The following is a 17512-nucleotide window of genomic DNA, read 5'->3' on the forward strand; positions in this document are numbered from 1 at the left end:
GTATTGAGTACCAATGTAGGTAATGTGTCTGTATTGAGTACCAATGTAGGTAATGTGTCTGTATTGAGTACCAATGTAGGTAATGTGTCTGTATTGAGTACCAATCTAGGTAATGTGTCTGTATTGAGTACCAATGTAGGTAATGTGTCTGTATTGAGTACCAATGTAGGTAATGTGTCTGTATTGAGTACCAATGTAGGTAATGTGTCTGTATTGAGTACCAGTGTAGGTAATGTGTCTGTATTGAGTACCAATGTAGGTAATGTGTCTGTATTGAGTACCAATGTAGGTAATGTGTCTGTATTGAGTACCAGTGTAGGTAATGTGTCTGTATTGAGTACCAATCTAGGTAATGTGTCTGTATTGAGTACCAGTGTAGGTAATGTGTCCGTATTGAGTACCAGTGTAGGTTACGTGTTGTATGGAGTACCTGGTTTGGTATTGTGTTGTATTGAGTACCATGGTAGGTAGTCAAGTACATTGATGTGTAAGTATAGTAATTGGTGAGGTAATTGTGTTTGCCCTATATATGGAAATATATCCGCTATCATTGAATCAGACCTTATTATATGATGTAACAAGGCCTTTGTGAATTCCTTTCTAGAAATCATTTGTAAAGGGGTGGTGCTTTGAGTGAAGGAAAATACTAAATCGGACAGTTTTCTCATCTCCAACCCATACTGTCTATAAATTGTATTCAATTAAGTATTAACCTAAGAGAGATCAGTAGATAATTATGCTGACAGAAAATTTACCTGAGATAGGTCAGTAGATTATTATGCCGACAGTAAATTTACCTGAGATAGGTCAGTAGGTTATTATGCTGACAGAAAATTTACCTGAGGTAGATCAGTAGATTATTATGCTGACAGTAAATTTACCTGAGGTAGATCAGTAGGTTATTATGCTGACAGAAAATTCAGATCAATACTGATTCCTTGTGATATTGTCGGACTACATGTATTTACTGGTACGGGAGGAAATGGGGATACGTCCTGTGATTAGCATGTCTTGTCCACTCCCTTATCTGTTCTGTGCATGAGTTACAGGTCTGTACTGCATGTTCTCTCGAGTTCTGTTTTTGTTACTTGTTTATCTATGAATCTTTTTAATTTTGTACCCCTGTCTGTTACCTCAGACACAAGTGTTGAAGTTGTAATAATTGAAGCATATAAACTAAATAAACATGCCTCGGTAAGATAGGAAAACAATAAACAGGTGAGCAGTTCAATTAGACATAATACAGGCATTAGTACTTCAAAGGACATAACTCTCATTTTCAGTTGTCTCTCAAATGTAAATGTCATAAAAACAGGTAGAAATCACCAAGACTTTAAAACATTGTATATGATCAGGTACGAAGAGATGTTTACTTTAGGCCTACAAAGCATGCTCAAGCTTCTCTTATACTATGATTGCTAGGAAAGAACATCGCACATTGCAGATTTAAATCTTTCACTTAAAGCTTTACTTCACATGAATGGCAAAACTGACCGCTGCATCTTGACTAGAATTAAAACCGAAGATGAAGCTCGATAAATAAATGTTGAGGTTGTGTGACTTGAAATGTTTTGTTGTTTAGACCCCAGTGGAGGTTCCGAGGAGACTGGACTCATCGATGGAGATTACACCTCAATCGTAGAACAGCCCGGACAGGATGTGTTACTGCCATGCTCTGGCTACAAACCTGGAACAAACACAGGCACCATCGCCTGGTACAGGGATGCGTAAGTGTTGTCTGCTTTAAGTCTCACTGGAGATTCTTTACATGTTTGACCACTTTAAAAAAAAAAAAATTGTCCTTTTTGCCATGATTGGTGTCTTGTAACAGGAATTGTTGTCTACAATACCCAATATACACAAGTATTTGAATCACTGTTACATTGGTCATGTTGATGTACATTTTCCAGTTTCTCCATAAAGTCTGCATCTTCTTTATTTTTCACAGATTTTTAGTGTCTAATGACCAACGTTACATCAACTACCAGAATGGTTCCCTCCTTATACGCGGCATCTCGAGCCAGGACTCGGGGGTGTATGCCTGCCGCGTCACCAATGGCAATGTACTACCATACATAGAACGCTACAGATTACAAGTGGAAGGTCAGCCATTTTTAATAAAAACATTTTTTTTTCTATGATGAAATTCTGACAGTATGTAGTTGATAGTGTTGATATCACTTGTTATAAAATCTGTGTTAAGAAAATCTACACAAGTTGCAATTCCCTATGATCATTTTCTTTTTCTCCATCTCAGTGGCCATTGGTATCTTCCCTACCCCAGCCAAGATTGTAGTTAAGCCTGGAGGGAATGCATTCCTTCACTGTCAAGCCTACGGCACACCCCGCCCTTCTGTGTCCTGGACCCAGGGAGGCACTCCAGTTCAGTCCGGGGGCAGGTTTGCTGTGTTTGACAACGGTACTCTGATCATCTCCCAAGTGAATGTCCGGGACACTGGAGACTATGTCTGTATGGCGACCAATGGGGTGTCTACACCTGCCCAGCGTATCATGATGTTAGCCATCAGAGGTAAGTCACTTGTCTCAGTATAACTTTATCACATTATCATTGAATCTGAGTGTCTTTGTACTTTATTGTTGGATCATAGCTCATCAGGTAACTGTTTCCTTCTCGTATTAATGATCTGTTTTGATAACAGAATCTCTGAGGGTTGCCATTGATGATGTTCATATGAAGAAGCCAAGAGAGGGTGACCGACTTTACCTGACCTGTCGAGGGTATGGCTACCCAGAGCCAACCCTGACATGGGAGAGACTGGGGCGCCCCCTACAGAATGGGCTTGGAGTGTTTGTAAGGGGAGGTGACCTGCGCATCACAAACCTCACCCTAGATGACACAGGACTGTACACCTGTATTGCCACCAACAATGAGGAGAAAGTGGAGGATGATATCTCTATCCAGGTGTTACAGAAAGGTAAGTATAAAGCTGTAGTCTACATAAAACTTAAACCTCCAGTTTGATTTCACACAGCTAAATACAAATGTAATTGCTTAGAAATAAAAAAATACATATGTATATTTATTTGCAGTTAAAGTAAAACTGCCCTTACATTTAGGTCACCATGGCAACAACTGGCTGTAACACTAAGGTCAAAATATTATGATTTGAATCTTTCTTATTTGTTGTTTGTGAGCTATACTTATCTGAGTAATAAGCCTGATTTACACCTTTTTTACAGACGCCACCCTGCCTGACTGTAAGGACCGCGCTCCCCTACTGAAGTGTAGGCTAATCGTGACAGCTATGTTGTGTAACTATAGTATATACTCCAAACAGTGTTGTTCCAGCTGTGAAAGAGAAAGGTCACGTCTGATTGGCTAATCTGCCAACCAATAATACTCCACAACACATTACACAAACAGCTACTAAGGCAGTCTGAACTGTGGATCACAGTGACCTATATTGACTATTCTGTCCTATCTGCTCATCCTAAGGCTGATGACACAGAGCAGCCCTCAGGACTGACCAGTCAACCATTCTCTAAAATACCAAAGATGTGCATTTTATAGGGGCTATCAGTTCAGGTAGCAGGAAGCTCGTGGGAAGATAATTTTATTGACTATTCCTCCTGGGGAGAACGTTGAGGATCCATTCTGCCTGGATGTTCGCACTACAGCTGTACGCCAGATGGCGTTGTTGAACAAAGTCCCATCAAAATGTTCAAAATGGTTTAAGTTGTTTGTAAGTTTGTAGATAACATTTAGTAAATATTTTCATTTTTATCACCCACAATAACAAATAAACCTGATTTTCTATATAGTTATTATAGACTGTCATGTATGTTACTTCTCAGTATCATAAATCTCTCGCTTAATCAACTCTCACCATCTATTATCATATTAGGTATTGTATTTTATATTTACTAGTCTGTCTTCATATATTCTGATCCATGTTAATCGTTTCGTTTCCATGGTAACATGCTTTATTTTCTCTACCTGTTGAAATTCAATTGAGTCAATTATATATTGCCAGTGGTTTCCTTTAAAAAAATTGTTATTCAATTTAACATGATAGAATTTTTGACGTAGCTGATCTTTCAAATTTAATTGAGAATTAGCAGAGTTGACAGATGAGGGCCTGAGTTGCCATTGCCTTGAGGTTAGACATGCCTTCCATATATATAGTGTTTAATTCAGTTTAATAGATAATAATGGAGTATAGTGTTTAAATCATACAGTAATGCATTGTTAAAACTTTTGTCTGCTCTGTTGAATATATGTGTATGTAATGCTATAGATTTGTCTTCAATCAAATCAAGAAATTAAATGACATTATATGCCAGTGAACACACAACTGTGTAACTCCATTGTGTTAACACAGCTGTGTATCTCTGCATGTTAATGTGACTGCCTCTACCTTACATATACTCATTATAGGTCCCAAGTACATATATACATACAAAATACCTCATATGCCAAGATGATATATATATTTCCACCAAATTTGCTTGTCGTAGATCATTTAGTGAGCCATAAACTGTCCTCTATGTTTTGTTGAGATGCACATACTAACTAGCTTCCCATTGTAAAATCAGGCAAAACGAGTGTTCCACCAGTTATAATCCTAATGCATATTTCCTAGGCAAAAGAGGACAGAGGTTGGTTACCAAGGTAATCAGAAGGCTGACTGAAATCCTAGCTTTTTAGACAAGTTTTATTTAAAATGCTATCTGTATTTTGTAGTATACACTGAAGTATTTTGGTTACAACTATAACCAGTGGCTGACAGAGATTGTTAACAGAGAGTGCTAGTATATATGATGAGGGATTTTTACAACAGTTTCAGGTTCGATAATATTTTCAATTAACTTGTAACAGGCCAGTGTTATTTGTGTATATTATTAACAGGTTCTGCAATACGGGGCTGATCATCATTCTTTATAAAGCATTGCAGCTTATCAGGAAGGCACAGTCTGCCAAAAATATAAATTTTTCGCATGATTGAGACTTTTCAGAAGGAAACTATGTACTTACGAAAATAAACTCATTCTTTGTATTTGTAGAAAGATATCTTTTATTGATTACCAACTAAGGTCCTTTACTGAGACAAGATGTAACTGATATGAATATGTAGCTTCAGTGTTAATGGAGCCACACGTTGAAGATGGGATATGTTTGGGTAGGTCAGTCTGCCCCAGTTACTAACACATTCCCCGTAAGACATTTTGCTATTCAGTTAAACTAGAATACCATTCCTCCTACTATTCTGACATTGAATGGTTCTCTGTGAAGGCAGGCAAGTTAGGTAAGACAGAGTTATCTCCCCTCAAATGCAGGGCAATGTTGACAAATGTAGCTTTTTTAAATCATTACTCATTGTGCCCTGTAGATTGCCACTTCATGACCTATATATTTGTACCTATATATCAGTGTATATATTATAAATAAACTTTTCTACTTTACTAGGATAAATAATTACTGTTTCTTCCCGTATATAAAACATTAATAATGTTGTGTAAATGTATTTTAAGTCATTTTACAAAAATATTAAAATGATGACAAAAATTAAATGTTTTGATTTATTACTACAGTGTTTTATACTTTTGGTTAAAGAGAATATCAAGGATTGTCACCATTCAGTATTTCCAGGTTTACATGCAGACTTTAAGATGGCATGTTATATTCCACAAGATTATATCTGACACCAATATCTAGTTCGTTCTGAAGAGGTCATCCTGTAAGTTGTGTGGTACAGGAGATAGGTGGGGAGTAAGGAGAACGACACACAGATGAAGTTTAACTGAAAATTGACAAAACATTAAATTAATTCTGGTTTAGGTCTTCTTTCTAGCTAACTTGTTATTTACAACACGTGTATTTAAATCGATGATAGTACAAATTTTCACCTGGGGCCAAACACCTGCTTACTAGCATAAGTAATGGGGTGTGTATAGAATAGTAGCCATTGCAGGAAACAAGTCGCTTAAACTTGTTCGACAATCTGTTGGTGTAAACATGTAACTACATTTTCTATCTGCCAATTGTCGATAATATTGCCTTGCTTCCTACTACAGTATACATTGTACGTCTAATTGCCTTCGTAAATGTTTCCCAGTCAAGTATATATACATATATACGTCTTATTGTCTGTCAGGACATTGCTGTAGATATGTCGTCAAGACTCACACCACCACAGTAAAAGCGTTGTGAAGTTGAACGTTAATTAAATCACATACTGAAGACAAGAAATACTTGAGAGGGAACGTGCCAGATACACTGAACCCTACCCCCATTACCGCAGTTAAACTTAACGTCATAAAGTGCTCTTTTGTGTGTCCTAACGATGAAACCCCATGAAAGCTTTCATGTCCTGGCGGATCTAGTGGTCAACACAAACAATCGTTACTGCAACAAAACGCATACATTTGTATGTCAAGGTCAGGAAGCGCCAACACTCCACTAGTGTGTACATGTATGTCAAAGTCAGATAATACAAACACTCCAATACTGTGTACATGTATGTCAAGGTCAGATAATACAAACACTCCAATACTGTGTACATGTATGTCAAGGTCAGATAATACAAACACTCCAATACTGTGTACATGTATGTCAAAGTCAGATAATACAAACACTCCAATACTATGTACATGTATGTCAAGGTCAGATAATACAAACACTCCAATACTGTGTACATGTATGTCAAGGTCAGATAATACAAACACTCCAATACTATGTACATGTATGTTGGCAAGCTCCTTGAGATGAGCCCAGAACATTATCTATGTCTACTGCTGTACATGGTTCCCAAAGATATGAAAAAAGTCCTTGGATTTCAGCACTTGCCTGGAAATGTCTTGGAATTCAGTTTAGTAGTGATACCTTGAAAGTCTTGGAATTTGGCATAAATGCCTTGAAAAGTCCTTAAATTCATAACGTTTGTGTTGACATAAACTACAATAACAGGTTTGTACAGTGTCAGTGTTCTAGTCTTTGTTGGGATTGTTATGTGGCACCAATTTAATGTGTTTATAATTGAGCGATTGTAAATGTGACTGGACACGAAACTAAAGCTTCAAAATGTCATCAAACGTTGATCAGCGCTCATGAAAACATCTTCAGAAAAATCCTTTCACGACAGAAAGTTCTTGAAAAGTCTTTGAAATTGATGACTAAAATGTCTATGAACAATTGCTGCACAACCTTGAGAACTGAACGAACTCCTTCACCACTCTAAAATGATGATATGACGTGGTTTGATCTGTCTGGGTCATATCCGGGTTTACTCCTATACGTATATGAGGTCTTATTCCACCTGATTACATTGGTGGATATTGTTACATGACAGCCTGTCGAAAGTTTCCTGTCGTGTAAACCTCTAATATTATTGGAGTAATCCGGGTTATGTACTGTGAGGGTGGCGACAACGGAACTAATATGCATACCAACAAGCATCAAACACGTCAGACTTCATATCGCTGAATAAATTATATATCTCCAAATGGGATCCTGGTGTCGACCATTAAACTTCCCCATCATCTTTCATCAACCTTCATCTCTGGACACCTTGTGTTGTTGATTTCTCGGTCAGTAGCTAAATATGTCACCGAAAGAAATCCTTATAATGGGTACAAACCTTTAATTATCAAATCAACTGACACAATGTAAATACCGTAGCTAGGAGATGTGGGATGTTGATAGCCCGAGTTTCCTCTGGCCCTGACACCAGGATGTTGCCATTTAGAAATCATCGCACTGGTCATACAGCTTAAGGTGTAAGATGTCCCTGTTGGCTACGTTGTATGTGTAGAATGTGTAGTGACGATGATTTCAAATTCTACAGGGTATATCCGATCGACATGGTCAATAAAGTTTTGTTTAAAAAAAAAAAACATCGTCTATATACCTATATGTGAAAATGTAGGAGTTTACAATGTCTCTTTTACTTGTTCTGATAAACTCTGCAATATATTTAGCTTCGTATGAAAACAATAACCAGTCATCCAACAAAAACAAATTACGACAAAACAAATACGTAGTTTGAAAAGTATGAGCATTTTGATTTTCTAGGTCCCGGGATTTTCCTTTACAGTAAAAAAAAATCACATCCTACTTTCCCCATACACACTCCCTCACACACACACGCGAGTATTGGTTAGAACATTCCGACATTCTACAGATAGACGTTTCATGTTGTGACAGGCCTTTCTGAAGGCTTATCACTCCCAATGTTCTAAGAATGTAACCGTAACAGAGTGCTTGTTTGGAGATAAGCTTACAATAAAGATCAAGGATATTTCAGAAGTTAATATTTTATTTTTTTTCTGAAAACTTGGGAGTCCGAGCATGGCGAGGCACACGTCGTGGGCGTGGCTCTCATGGACAGATATCGGTAGGCCTTTTTGAAGGCATCAGCCAAACCAAAGGGACACAGGTTATGGCTACCAGAGACGCCCCATCGCGGCCAGCAGCAACAGCAGGTCTGGTCAAGGGTCGAGTGACATGCCTAGTAGATAAAAATATAACCATCAGGCAAAATTAGGTTGTCTTCCGTTTTGACAATCCATCACTGATGATAAGTGGGTCCTACAAACAGTAAAAGGTTATAAAATAGAATGTGATTTTCAACCTGCATAGTGTAGGTTAACTCGGCCAGTTTTGTTTAATGAAAAATAAGTAAACATTTTAGACGAGGAAATATCTGATCTTTTGAAAAGGCAATTCATGTCTCTGTACGTAAAGAAAGGAGTTTATTTCGTTGTGGTTAAGAGAGCGAGTTTGTAGTCTTCCATCATTTTAAAATCGATACCCTGAAGAAGGTTTTTGAGTCTGTCGTGAAAGGTGATTTTTCACTTCCGTTAATCTGAAAGATACCTTCTTTAGTATTCTCCATTGCTGAAGAGTTCTTAAAGTACACGTATTTGAAATTTGAATGTAAAGGAACGTTGTATCATTTTGTCGCTTTGCCATTTTGTTTAACAAATGCACCAAGAGTATTTACCAAAGTTCTCAAACCAGCATTTGTAGAAGTAATAATTGTGCAGATTCAACTCGACAAACCTGCGTAGGCTTGAATAAAATAGTATTCCCCTCATCCGAGAACACCTTTGTTATAATAGACGAAAATGATTCTCTGGAATGAAAGTCCAAAGGCTGGAGACTGATGCTTGGTTACCAATAACAACTTTTGAAGAGGCGTGGAATAGCGACGTGTAGAACACTTTATAGGAGGCCTTGAAAAACCCGGACTGAGCAGATTATTAAAACCTATATAGGGCAGATTCAACCCTCCAGCCTTCGGGTTTTTTTATTTCAGAAAATCAAGAAGCAAGACTACCTGAAATGTGAATCCAATATAAGGCTCTTTATAGGTATCCTGAGGCTGTATGGTTGATATAAGCATGTTTATCGCATGTAGAATAAAACAACCCTGAATAGACTAATAAAAACAGATCATTTCTGGATGATATATTGGAGAAAATACTAGACTGACTTATGAAATAATGCAATTTACAGAAGAAAAATAACTTACAAGCATTGTTACTTATGATCGATTTTGAAAAAGTGTATGATTGAGTTTCTTGATTATTCATAAATGAAGTACCCGGACTGAGCAGATTATTAAAACCTTTATAGGACAGATTCAACCCTCCAGCCTTCGGGTTTTCATTTCAGAGAATCAGAAGTCTTACTTTTCTACTTGATATAAATCGTTGAAAAGTCTTTAGGAGCCTTCTAACAACAAGACGACCTTTTAGGGAATTTGTAGAGAATTTGTATAGGTTTTGCCTTTTATTTTATCCAATTTACTATGCCATCTTGTCAATAACACTTGACGAAATAAAAAATGAAGCAAGACGACCTGAAATGTGAATCCAACATAAGGTTCTATATAGGTACCCTGAGGCTGTATATAGAATAAAACAACCCTAAATAGACTAATGAAAACAGACTGATTTATGATATCATGAAATTTACAGAAGAAAATAACTTACAAGCATTGTTCTTTTTGATCGATTTTGAAAAAGCTTTTGATTCGGTTTCTTGAGCATTCATAAAATAAGTATTACATGTATTACTGTATTTAATTTTGGACATAGTATCGAAAAATGGATTCGGAATTTTTTTTTTTTAAATCTACAATATTAACCAATGTGGAATTGGTATAATATCAGGCTTGGTCGAATCAAGGGATTCTAGTGTAATTCCTGTGTTTTGTTTTTAATCAATTGAAAATTTGTGTATTTTTTTTTCTTTTTCTTTTTGTTTTATATATATATTTTTTATGGTTTTAAGGTTTCACATTGGAATTGGATTATTTAGTATTTTGCAGTATTTGCCGGCCACTAGCATTTACAAGATCTGAAATTGATTTTCAAGCTTAATACTGTAAGTTGAATTAAAAAGAGCTGCCGAGAAAGGCATACCGTATTGGATGTATCCTCATATGTTTCCTGAATTCACGCAATCCTTTATGTGGGAGTGCGTGTCCTGACAGTCTATGTTTCACAACTGTACATGTGGAGTGCGTGCCCTGACAGTCTATGTTTCACAACTTTATATGTGGGAGTGCGTGCCCTGACAGTCTATGTTTCACTACTGTATGTGGGAGTGCGTATCCTGACAGTCTATGTTTCACTGCTGTATATGTGGGAGTGCGTGCCCCGAAGTCTATGTTTCACAACTTTATATGTGGGAGTGCGTGCCCTGACTATCTGACTATCTATGTTTCACAACTGTATATGTGGGAGTGCGTGCCCCGACAGTCTGTGTTACACAACTTTATATGTGGGAATGCGTGCCCCGACTGTCTATGTTTCACAACTTTATATGTGGGAGTGCGTGCCCCGACAGTCTATGTTTCACAACTGTATATGTGGGAGTGCGTGCCCCGACAGTCTGTGTTTCATAACTGTATATGTGGGAGTGCGTGCCCCGACAGTCTATGTTTCACAACTGTATATGTGGGAGTGCGTGCCCCGACAGTCTGTGTTTCACTACTGTATGTGTGGGAGTGCGTGCCCTGACAGTCTATGTTTCACTACTGTATGTGGGAGTGCGTGCCCCGACAGTCTATGTTTCACAACTGTACATGTGGAGTGCGTGCCCCGACAATCTATGTTTCACAACTGTATATGTGGGAGTGCGTGCCCCGACAGTCTATGTTTCACAACTGTACATGTGGAGTGCGTGCCCCGACAGTCTATGTTTCACAACTGTATATGTGGGAGTGCGTGCCCCGACAGTCTGTATTTCACTACTGTATGTGTGGGAGTGCGTGCCCCGACAGTCTGTGTTTCACTACTGTATGTGGGAGTGCGTGCCCCGACAGTCTATGTTTCACAACTGTACATGTGGAGTGCGTGCCCCGACAGTCTATGTTTCACAACTGTATATGTGGGAGTGCGTGCCCCGACAGTCTGTGTTTCACTACTGTATGTGGGAGTGCGTGCCCCGACAGTCTATGTTTCACAACTGTACATGTGGAGTGCGTGCCCCGACAGTCTATGTTTCACAACTGTACATGTGGAGTGCGTGCCCTGACAGTCTGTGTTTCACTACTATATGTGGGAGTGCGTGCCCCGACAGTCTATGTTTCACAACTGTATATGTGGGAGTGCGTGCCCCGACAGTCTGTGTTTCACTACTGTATGTGGGAGTGCGTGCCCCGACAGTCTATGTTTCACAACTGTATATGTGAGAGTGCGTGCCCCGACAGTCTATGTTTCACTACTTTATATGTGGGAGTGCGTGCCCTGACAGTCTATATGGCATGTTTTGTATGGCTTTATATTTCCATTTCACAGCTCTGTTGCAAGTACCCCGAGGCCATCTTGTCCTGGGTTACTTTCTACATCAGATGAATTGGCTAGTATGAGGACGGTTATGTTTATAAATGGACTGGACGACTATTATGACCTTTTAGTGTTTTAAGACATTCTATGGTAACATGTTGTAACTGTCAAAAATGTCAGTGAACACTTGTGCGTGATGTGTGTGCATTTAAATAAACAATTTGTTTTCGAACTTATTCGTTATCTACAAAAGCATATACACTTTGACAGAGTAAGATTTCTGGAAAAGTGTTAAATCTTCGATCAACGGGAGACTCGAGTGTGCCGGTTTTGAACACACAAGGACAGTATGTTTCAGTTTTGGAGAGGGTGGAGAAAGCCGGAAAGAACTTTTAATAATTTACCGTGAGGGTTGATGTTTTCCGAAACCGGAAGTGCAACCGGTCAAGACTTAGGGATATTCGAATATAGAAGATTTTAATGTAAGCCCTCGTAAGCTAAAATACAAAGATCTACAGGTAGATTCGAACACGCATAGGATGTGTTAAACAAAACGAATCGACGAAAAACGCGCTTTAAAACTGAAACAGGATGTTTTCAACGCCTCTGTCGGAAAACAGAAGTGCGCCCACACAGAGAATCGTCTCTGACTGCAATAAATAACCCGTTTCCACTGTAAACTGTTGACAATTGACGTCTTCAAAACTGATTTTTTTTTTTTCTCATTTCAGTATTAATAATTATAACATAGTCATGTCACTCCCATCCTTTCAACTTCGCATAACTCGGACATTGGTGAAGCAGGTTGGTATGATGTAGAAGTAATGACGATAGCTAATGTATATATTCATGTATTAACATCTACAAACGTCCAGGATCCAGTCTCCTTACCATTATATACTGACGATAAGACAACTTCTGTCTGACATCAAGAAGCAATGGCCTGGATGTTCTTTAAACATCCACATGTCCTGGCTATGGTTGCCGACTGGAACCACTTCTGTAATGGCGCTTCTGAGAGGGCCTTTGCTAACCTTCTGGGTGCGTGTTGTCAAGGTGAGTTGTCCGTGGACTATGACAAGCCAAGTTGTCATTTATTCACAGAGCAACGTTGATCCAGGAATTTACCAAATCATATAAGATATCTTATATAATAAATGAGATATCTTATATACTTTTCTTTATAATATACTGTATATATCTTATATAATAAAGATATCATAAAAAATATAAGATATCTTATAAAGAAAATTAAATAAAATAAGATATCTTACATATTTTATAAGATGTCCTATATATTATATCAGATATCTTATAAAGACAATTAAATGAAATAAGATATCTTATATATTATATCAGATATCTTATAAAGGAAATTTTATACGATATCTTATAAAGGAAAATAGATAAGATATCTTATAAAGAACGAGATTTGAATTTGAGATAATGAACTCTCCTCCACTCGATGAAGGAGTCGAGATGAAGCTGAAACTACATATAATCAGAGACGTATATACCTGATATACAAGTCTCTGATATAATTGTTTGAAACTGATCTATTATTGCCATATATCCATGTTTGCTCGAACACGACATCTGGTCCGTGCCTAGCCGATCGTGGTCGCGACAGAGGGTTGATTGTGTATATTTCACATGTCTTCCAACAAAACGGAATTTACCTTATAGAGGGAGCAGTCATTCTCGGACTTTTAGGTTTTGCCGGTCTCGCGAGAATCTCGTTCTTTATAAGATATCGTATGAATTTGTTTTATAAGATATTTCATATCTTTTGTGAGATATCTTATATACTTTATAAGATATATCATAAAGAAAAGTGTATAAGATATCTTATAAAAGATATAAGATATCTTATAAAGTTTTAGAATATCTTTTCAAAGATATAAGATAGCCCAACCTCCTGGGTAAAGTTGACAGGACGAGTGGTCTGTGAACACCTCCTGGGTGAATGTTGAGAGGACGAGTTGTCTGTGAACACCTCCTGTGTGAATGTTGACAGGACGAGTTGTCTGTGAACACCTCCTGGGTAAAGTTGAGAGGACGAGTTGTCTGTGAACACCTCCTGGGTGAATGTTGAGAGGACGAGTTGTCTGTGAACACCTCCTGGGTAAATGTTGAGAGGACGAGTTGTCTGTGAACACCTCCTGTGTGAATGTTGAGAGGACGAGTTGTCTGTGAACACCTCCTGTGTGACTGTTGAGAGGACGAGTTGTCTGTGAACACCTCCTGTGTGAATGTTGACAGGACGAGTTGTCTGTGAACACCTCCTGTGTGAATGTTGAGAGGACGAGTTGTCTGTGAACACCTCCTGGGTAAAGTTGAGAGGACGAGTTGTCTGTGAACACCTCCTGTGTGACTGTTGAGAGGACGAGTTGTCTGTGAACACCTCCTGGGTGAATGTTGAGAGGACGAGTTGTCTGTGAACACCTCCTGTGTGAATGTTGAGAGGACGAGTTGTCTGTGAACACCTCCTGGGTAAAGTTGAGAGGACGAGTTGTCTGTGAACACCTCCTGTGTGACTGTTGAGAGGACGAGTTGTCTGTGAACACCTCCTGTGTGAATGTAGAGAGGACGAGTTGTCTGTGAACACCTCCTGTGTGAATGTAGAGAGGACGAGTTGTCTGTGAACACCTCCTGGGTAAAGTTGACAGGACGAGTTGTCTGTGAACACCTCCTGTGTGAATGTTGAGAGGACGAGTTGTCTGTGAACACCTCCTGGGTAAAGTTGACAGGACGAGTTGTCTGTGAACACCTCCTGTGTGAATGTTGAGAGGACGAGTTGTCTGTGAACACCTCCTGTGTGATTGCTGAGAGGACGAGTTGTCTGTGAACACCTCCTGGGTAAAGTTGAGAGGACGAGTTGTCTGTGAACACCTCCTGTGTGAATGTTGAGAGGACGAGTTGTCTGTGAACACCTCCTGTGTGATTGTTTAGAGGACGAGTTGTCTGTGAACACCTCCTGTGTGAATGTTGAGAGGACGAGTTGTCTGTGAACACCTCCTGGGTAAAGTTGAGAGGACGAGTTGTCTGTGAACACCTCCTGGGTAAAGTTGACAGGACGAGTTGTCTGTGAACACCTCCTGTGTGAATGTTGAGAGGACGAGCTGTCTGTGAACACCTCCTGTGTGACTGTTGAGAGGACGAGTTGTCTGTGAACACCTCCTGTGTGACTGTTGAGAGGACGAGTTGTCTGTGAACACCTCCTGGGTGAATGTTGAGAGGACGAGCTGTCTGTGAACACCTCCTGTGTGACTGTTGAGAGGACGAGTTGTCTGTGAACACCTCCTGTGTGAATGTTTAGAGGACGAGTTGTCTGTGAACACCTCCTGGGTAAAGTTGTCAGGACGAGTTGTCTGTGAACACCTCCTGGGTAAAGTTGAGAGGACGAGTTGTCTGTGAACACCTCCTGGGTAAAGTTGAGAGGACGAGTTGTCTGTGAACACCTCCTGTGTGAATGTTGAGAGGACGAGTTATCTGTGGACACTCCTGTGTGAATGTTTAGAGGACGAGTTGTCTGTAAACACCTCCTGGGTAAAGTTGTCTGGACGAGTTGTCTGTAAACACCTCCTGGGTAAAGTTGAGAGGACGAGTTGTCTGTGAACACCTCCTGGGTAAAGTTGAGAGGACGAGTTGTCTGTGAACACCTCCTGGGTAAAGTTGACAGGACGAGTTGTCTGTGAACACCTCCTGTGTGACTGTTGACAGGACGAGTTGTCTGTGAACACCTCCTGTGTGAATGCTGAGAGGACGAGTTGTCTGTAAACACCTCCTGGGTAAAGTTGAGAGGACGAGTTGTCTGTGAACACCTCCTGTGTGACTGTTGAGAGGACGAGTTGTCTGTGAACACCTCCTGGGTGAATGTTGAGAGGACGAGTTGTCTGTGAACACCTCCTGTGTGAATGTTGAGAGGACGAGTTGTCTGTGAACACCTCCTGTGTGAATGTTGAGAGGACGAGTTGTCTGTGAACACCTCCTGGGTAAATGTTGACAGGACGAGTTGTCTGTGAACACCTCCTGTGTGAATGTTGAGAGGACGAGTTATCTGTGGACACTCCTGGCTAAATGTTGACAGGACTTGGAAAAAAAAATCGTCGTTTGTACGACGAACAAGCAAAATACAGCAACTCGATCGCCACCAATAAAAAGTATGGTCGTTTCCCGCTTATCCTGGCCTAGGCCTATGGTGGCTCGTTAGGATAAAATATCAAATCTCGCTCTCTCGACCTTAAGTCAAAAACGTGAGAACGCGAAAAACATGACGGCGAGGGAGCGAAATCGCGTGAATGACAAACTCGAAGGCGAAACGCGAGATTAGCTCTCGTCGTCGCGATTTCGCTCCCTCGCCGTCCCCTTTATTCAACCCGAGATCGAAAACGCGAGATTAGGCCTTTAACGGCCATCCTCGCACTCTCGCTTATTTTCATATGCGTATTCAACTTAACGCGTCTGGAGGAACACATAGAGGGATCAACAGTGCGTTAGATATAACTTGTCAGCTGAAAGGCCGCTAGGCCGTAATAAATAAAGTTAGATATGTGCTAGACATATGCATACGCGAAGGAGCGAGAGTGCGAGGACGGCCGTTAAGGCATTATCTCGCGTTTTCGACCTGTAGGTCGAGAATGCGAGATTTGATAGTTGGCCCTAACGAGTCACCATACGTGACCCTAACTGATTCCAACAGTACCAAAATAAATCGCCACGGTCCATTGACGCGCTGTGCGTTGGGAACGGTTTATGTAGTCAATGAATTCCATATAAAAATATAATTAAATTGACGTATTGACTCGGAATTTTATACTACGCATCCATGTATGTCTGTTGTCAACACTGCAGTTCATTTACATTTTACTTTGAATAATACGGAGTAATAAGTTAATTTACTGCTTTTTTTAACCAGGTGAACATGTTTTATCTCAACATTTTTATCTTTATACTAAATACTTTATATTAAATATATATTTAATATTTAAAATATCTTTCAAAAAATTAAATGATACTTAGAAATATAACAAAATATAAAAACATACATCTTGGTGATTCGAACCCCGAATCTTCGGGTTGCTAAGAGGTTGTTCTTAGTCAGTCTAATTAATTGGAAATTAAAATATTTTATCAACTTCGTTTTCTCAATTTTTTATACCAGCGCATCGGAGGACCACTTTTTAAGAATCGGATTTTAGTTGTCTTTTGGTGCATACAATAAAATTAGACATAGTAAAGGTTGGTTTTCCGGTGCGCTCTAAGCCTATGTCAAAAAATGATTTGAATGTGGGATATGCGGAAACCAATACGGTCTAATAAGCCATCATTGAAAGCAAAAATTTCAAATTTGATATTGTACAAGATTTTCAATGCATAACCACAATTATGTTTTCAACATTTTCAACAGCACAAAGCGTGGCCTTATCTTAAAGACGCCGGGTGTATAGACCGTGTAGATTTTGTTTTTCATCAAATACAATTTTGTTTTAAAGGAAAAAAAAAAAAAAAAAACTCACAAAAAACTCACCGTTTCCCGATAGTGCAGTTGGAACAATTAAGACTGAAACTGTCGTCTCTTGACATTAAGTAGAACGGTGAAACAGTATCAGACGTCAGGAAAAATATTTTACACTATTTCAAAGTTTCAAAGGATTTGAAAATAAATGTGTGTATTTTTAGCATTCCTTTCTGTTGTTTTATTCCTTTCTATTTTCAATAGCAAGACAGTTTTATTCTTAATACTTTGAACCCA

The 17512-nt window shown here is 39.1% G+C and overlaps 1 protein-coding gene across 5 annotated transcripts in view; it reads left to right on the plus strand.

Annotated features, from left to right (window-relative positions):
* The window catches only part of LOC117323968 (papilin-like), a 142633-nt gene extending 137101 nt beyond the window's left edge, over positions 1-5532 (plus strand). For all 5 annotated transcript variants that reach the window (XM_033879533.1, XM_033879534.1, XM_033879535.1 and 2 more), the window contains 5 exons: positions 1583-1727; positions 1949-2103; positions 2258-2530; positions 2661-2936; positions 3202-5532. In XM_033879533.1, the coding sequence (XP_033735424.1) occupies positions 1583-1727; positions 1949-2103; positions 2258-2530; positions 2661-2936; positions 3202-3344 (992 nt within the window). In that variant the 3' untranslated portion in view covers positions 3345-5532. The remainder of the gene's footprint in view (positions 1-1582; positions 1728-1948; positions 2104-2257; positions 2531-2660; positions 2937-3201) is intronic.
* Positions 5533-17512: the final 11980 nt, after the last annotated feature.

This window comes from Pecten maximus, chromosome 3 (assembly GCF_902652985.1).
Source record: "Pecten maximus chromosome 3, xPecMax1.1, whole genome shotgun sequence".
NCBI classification, from domain to species: Eukaryota; Metazoa; Mollusca; class Bivalvia; order Pectinida; family Pectinidae; genus Pecten; species Pecten maximus.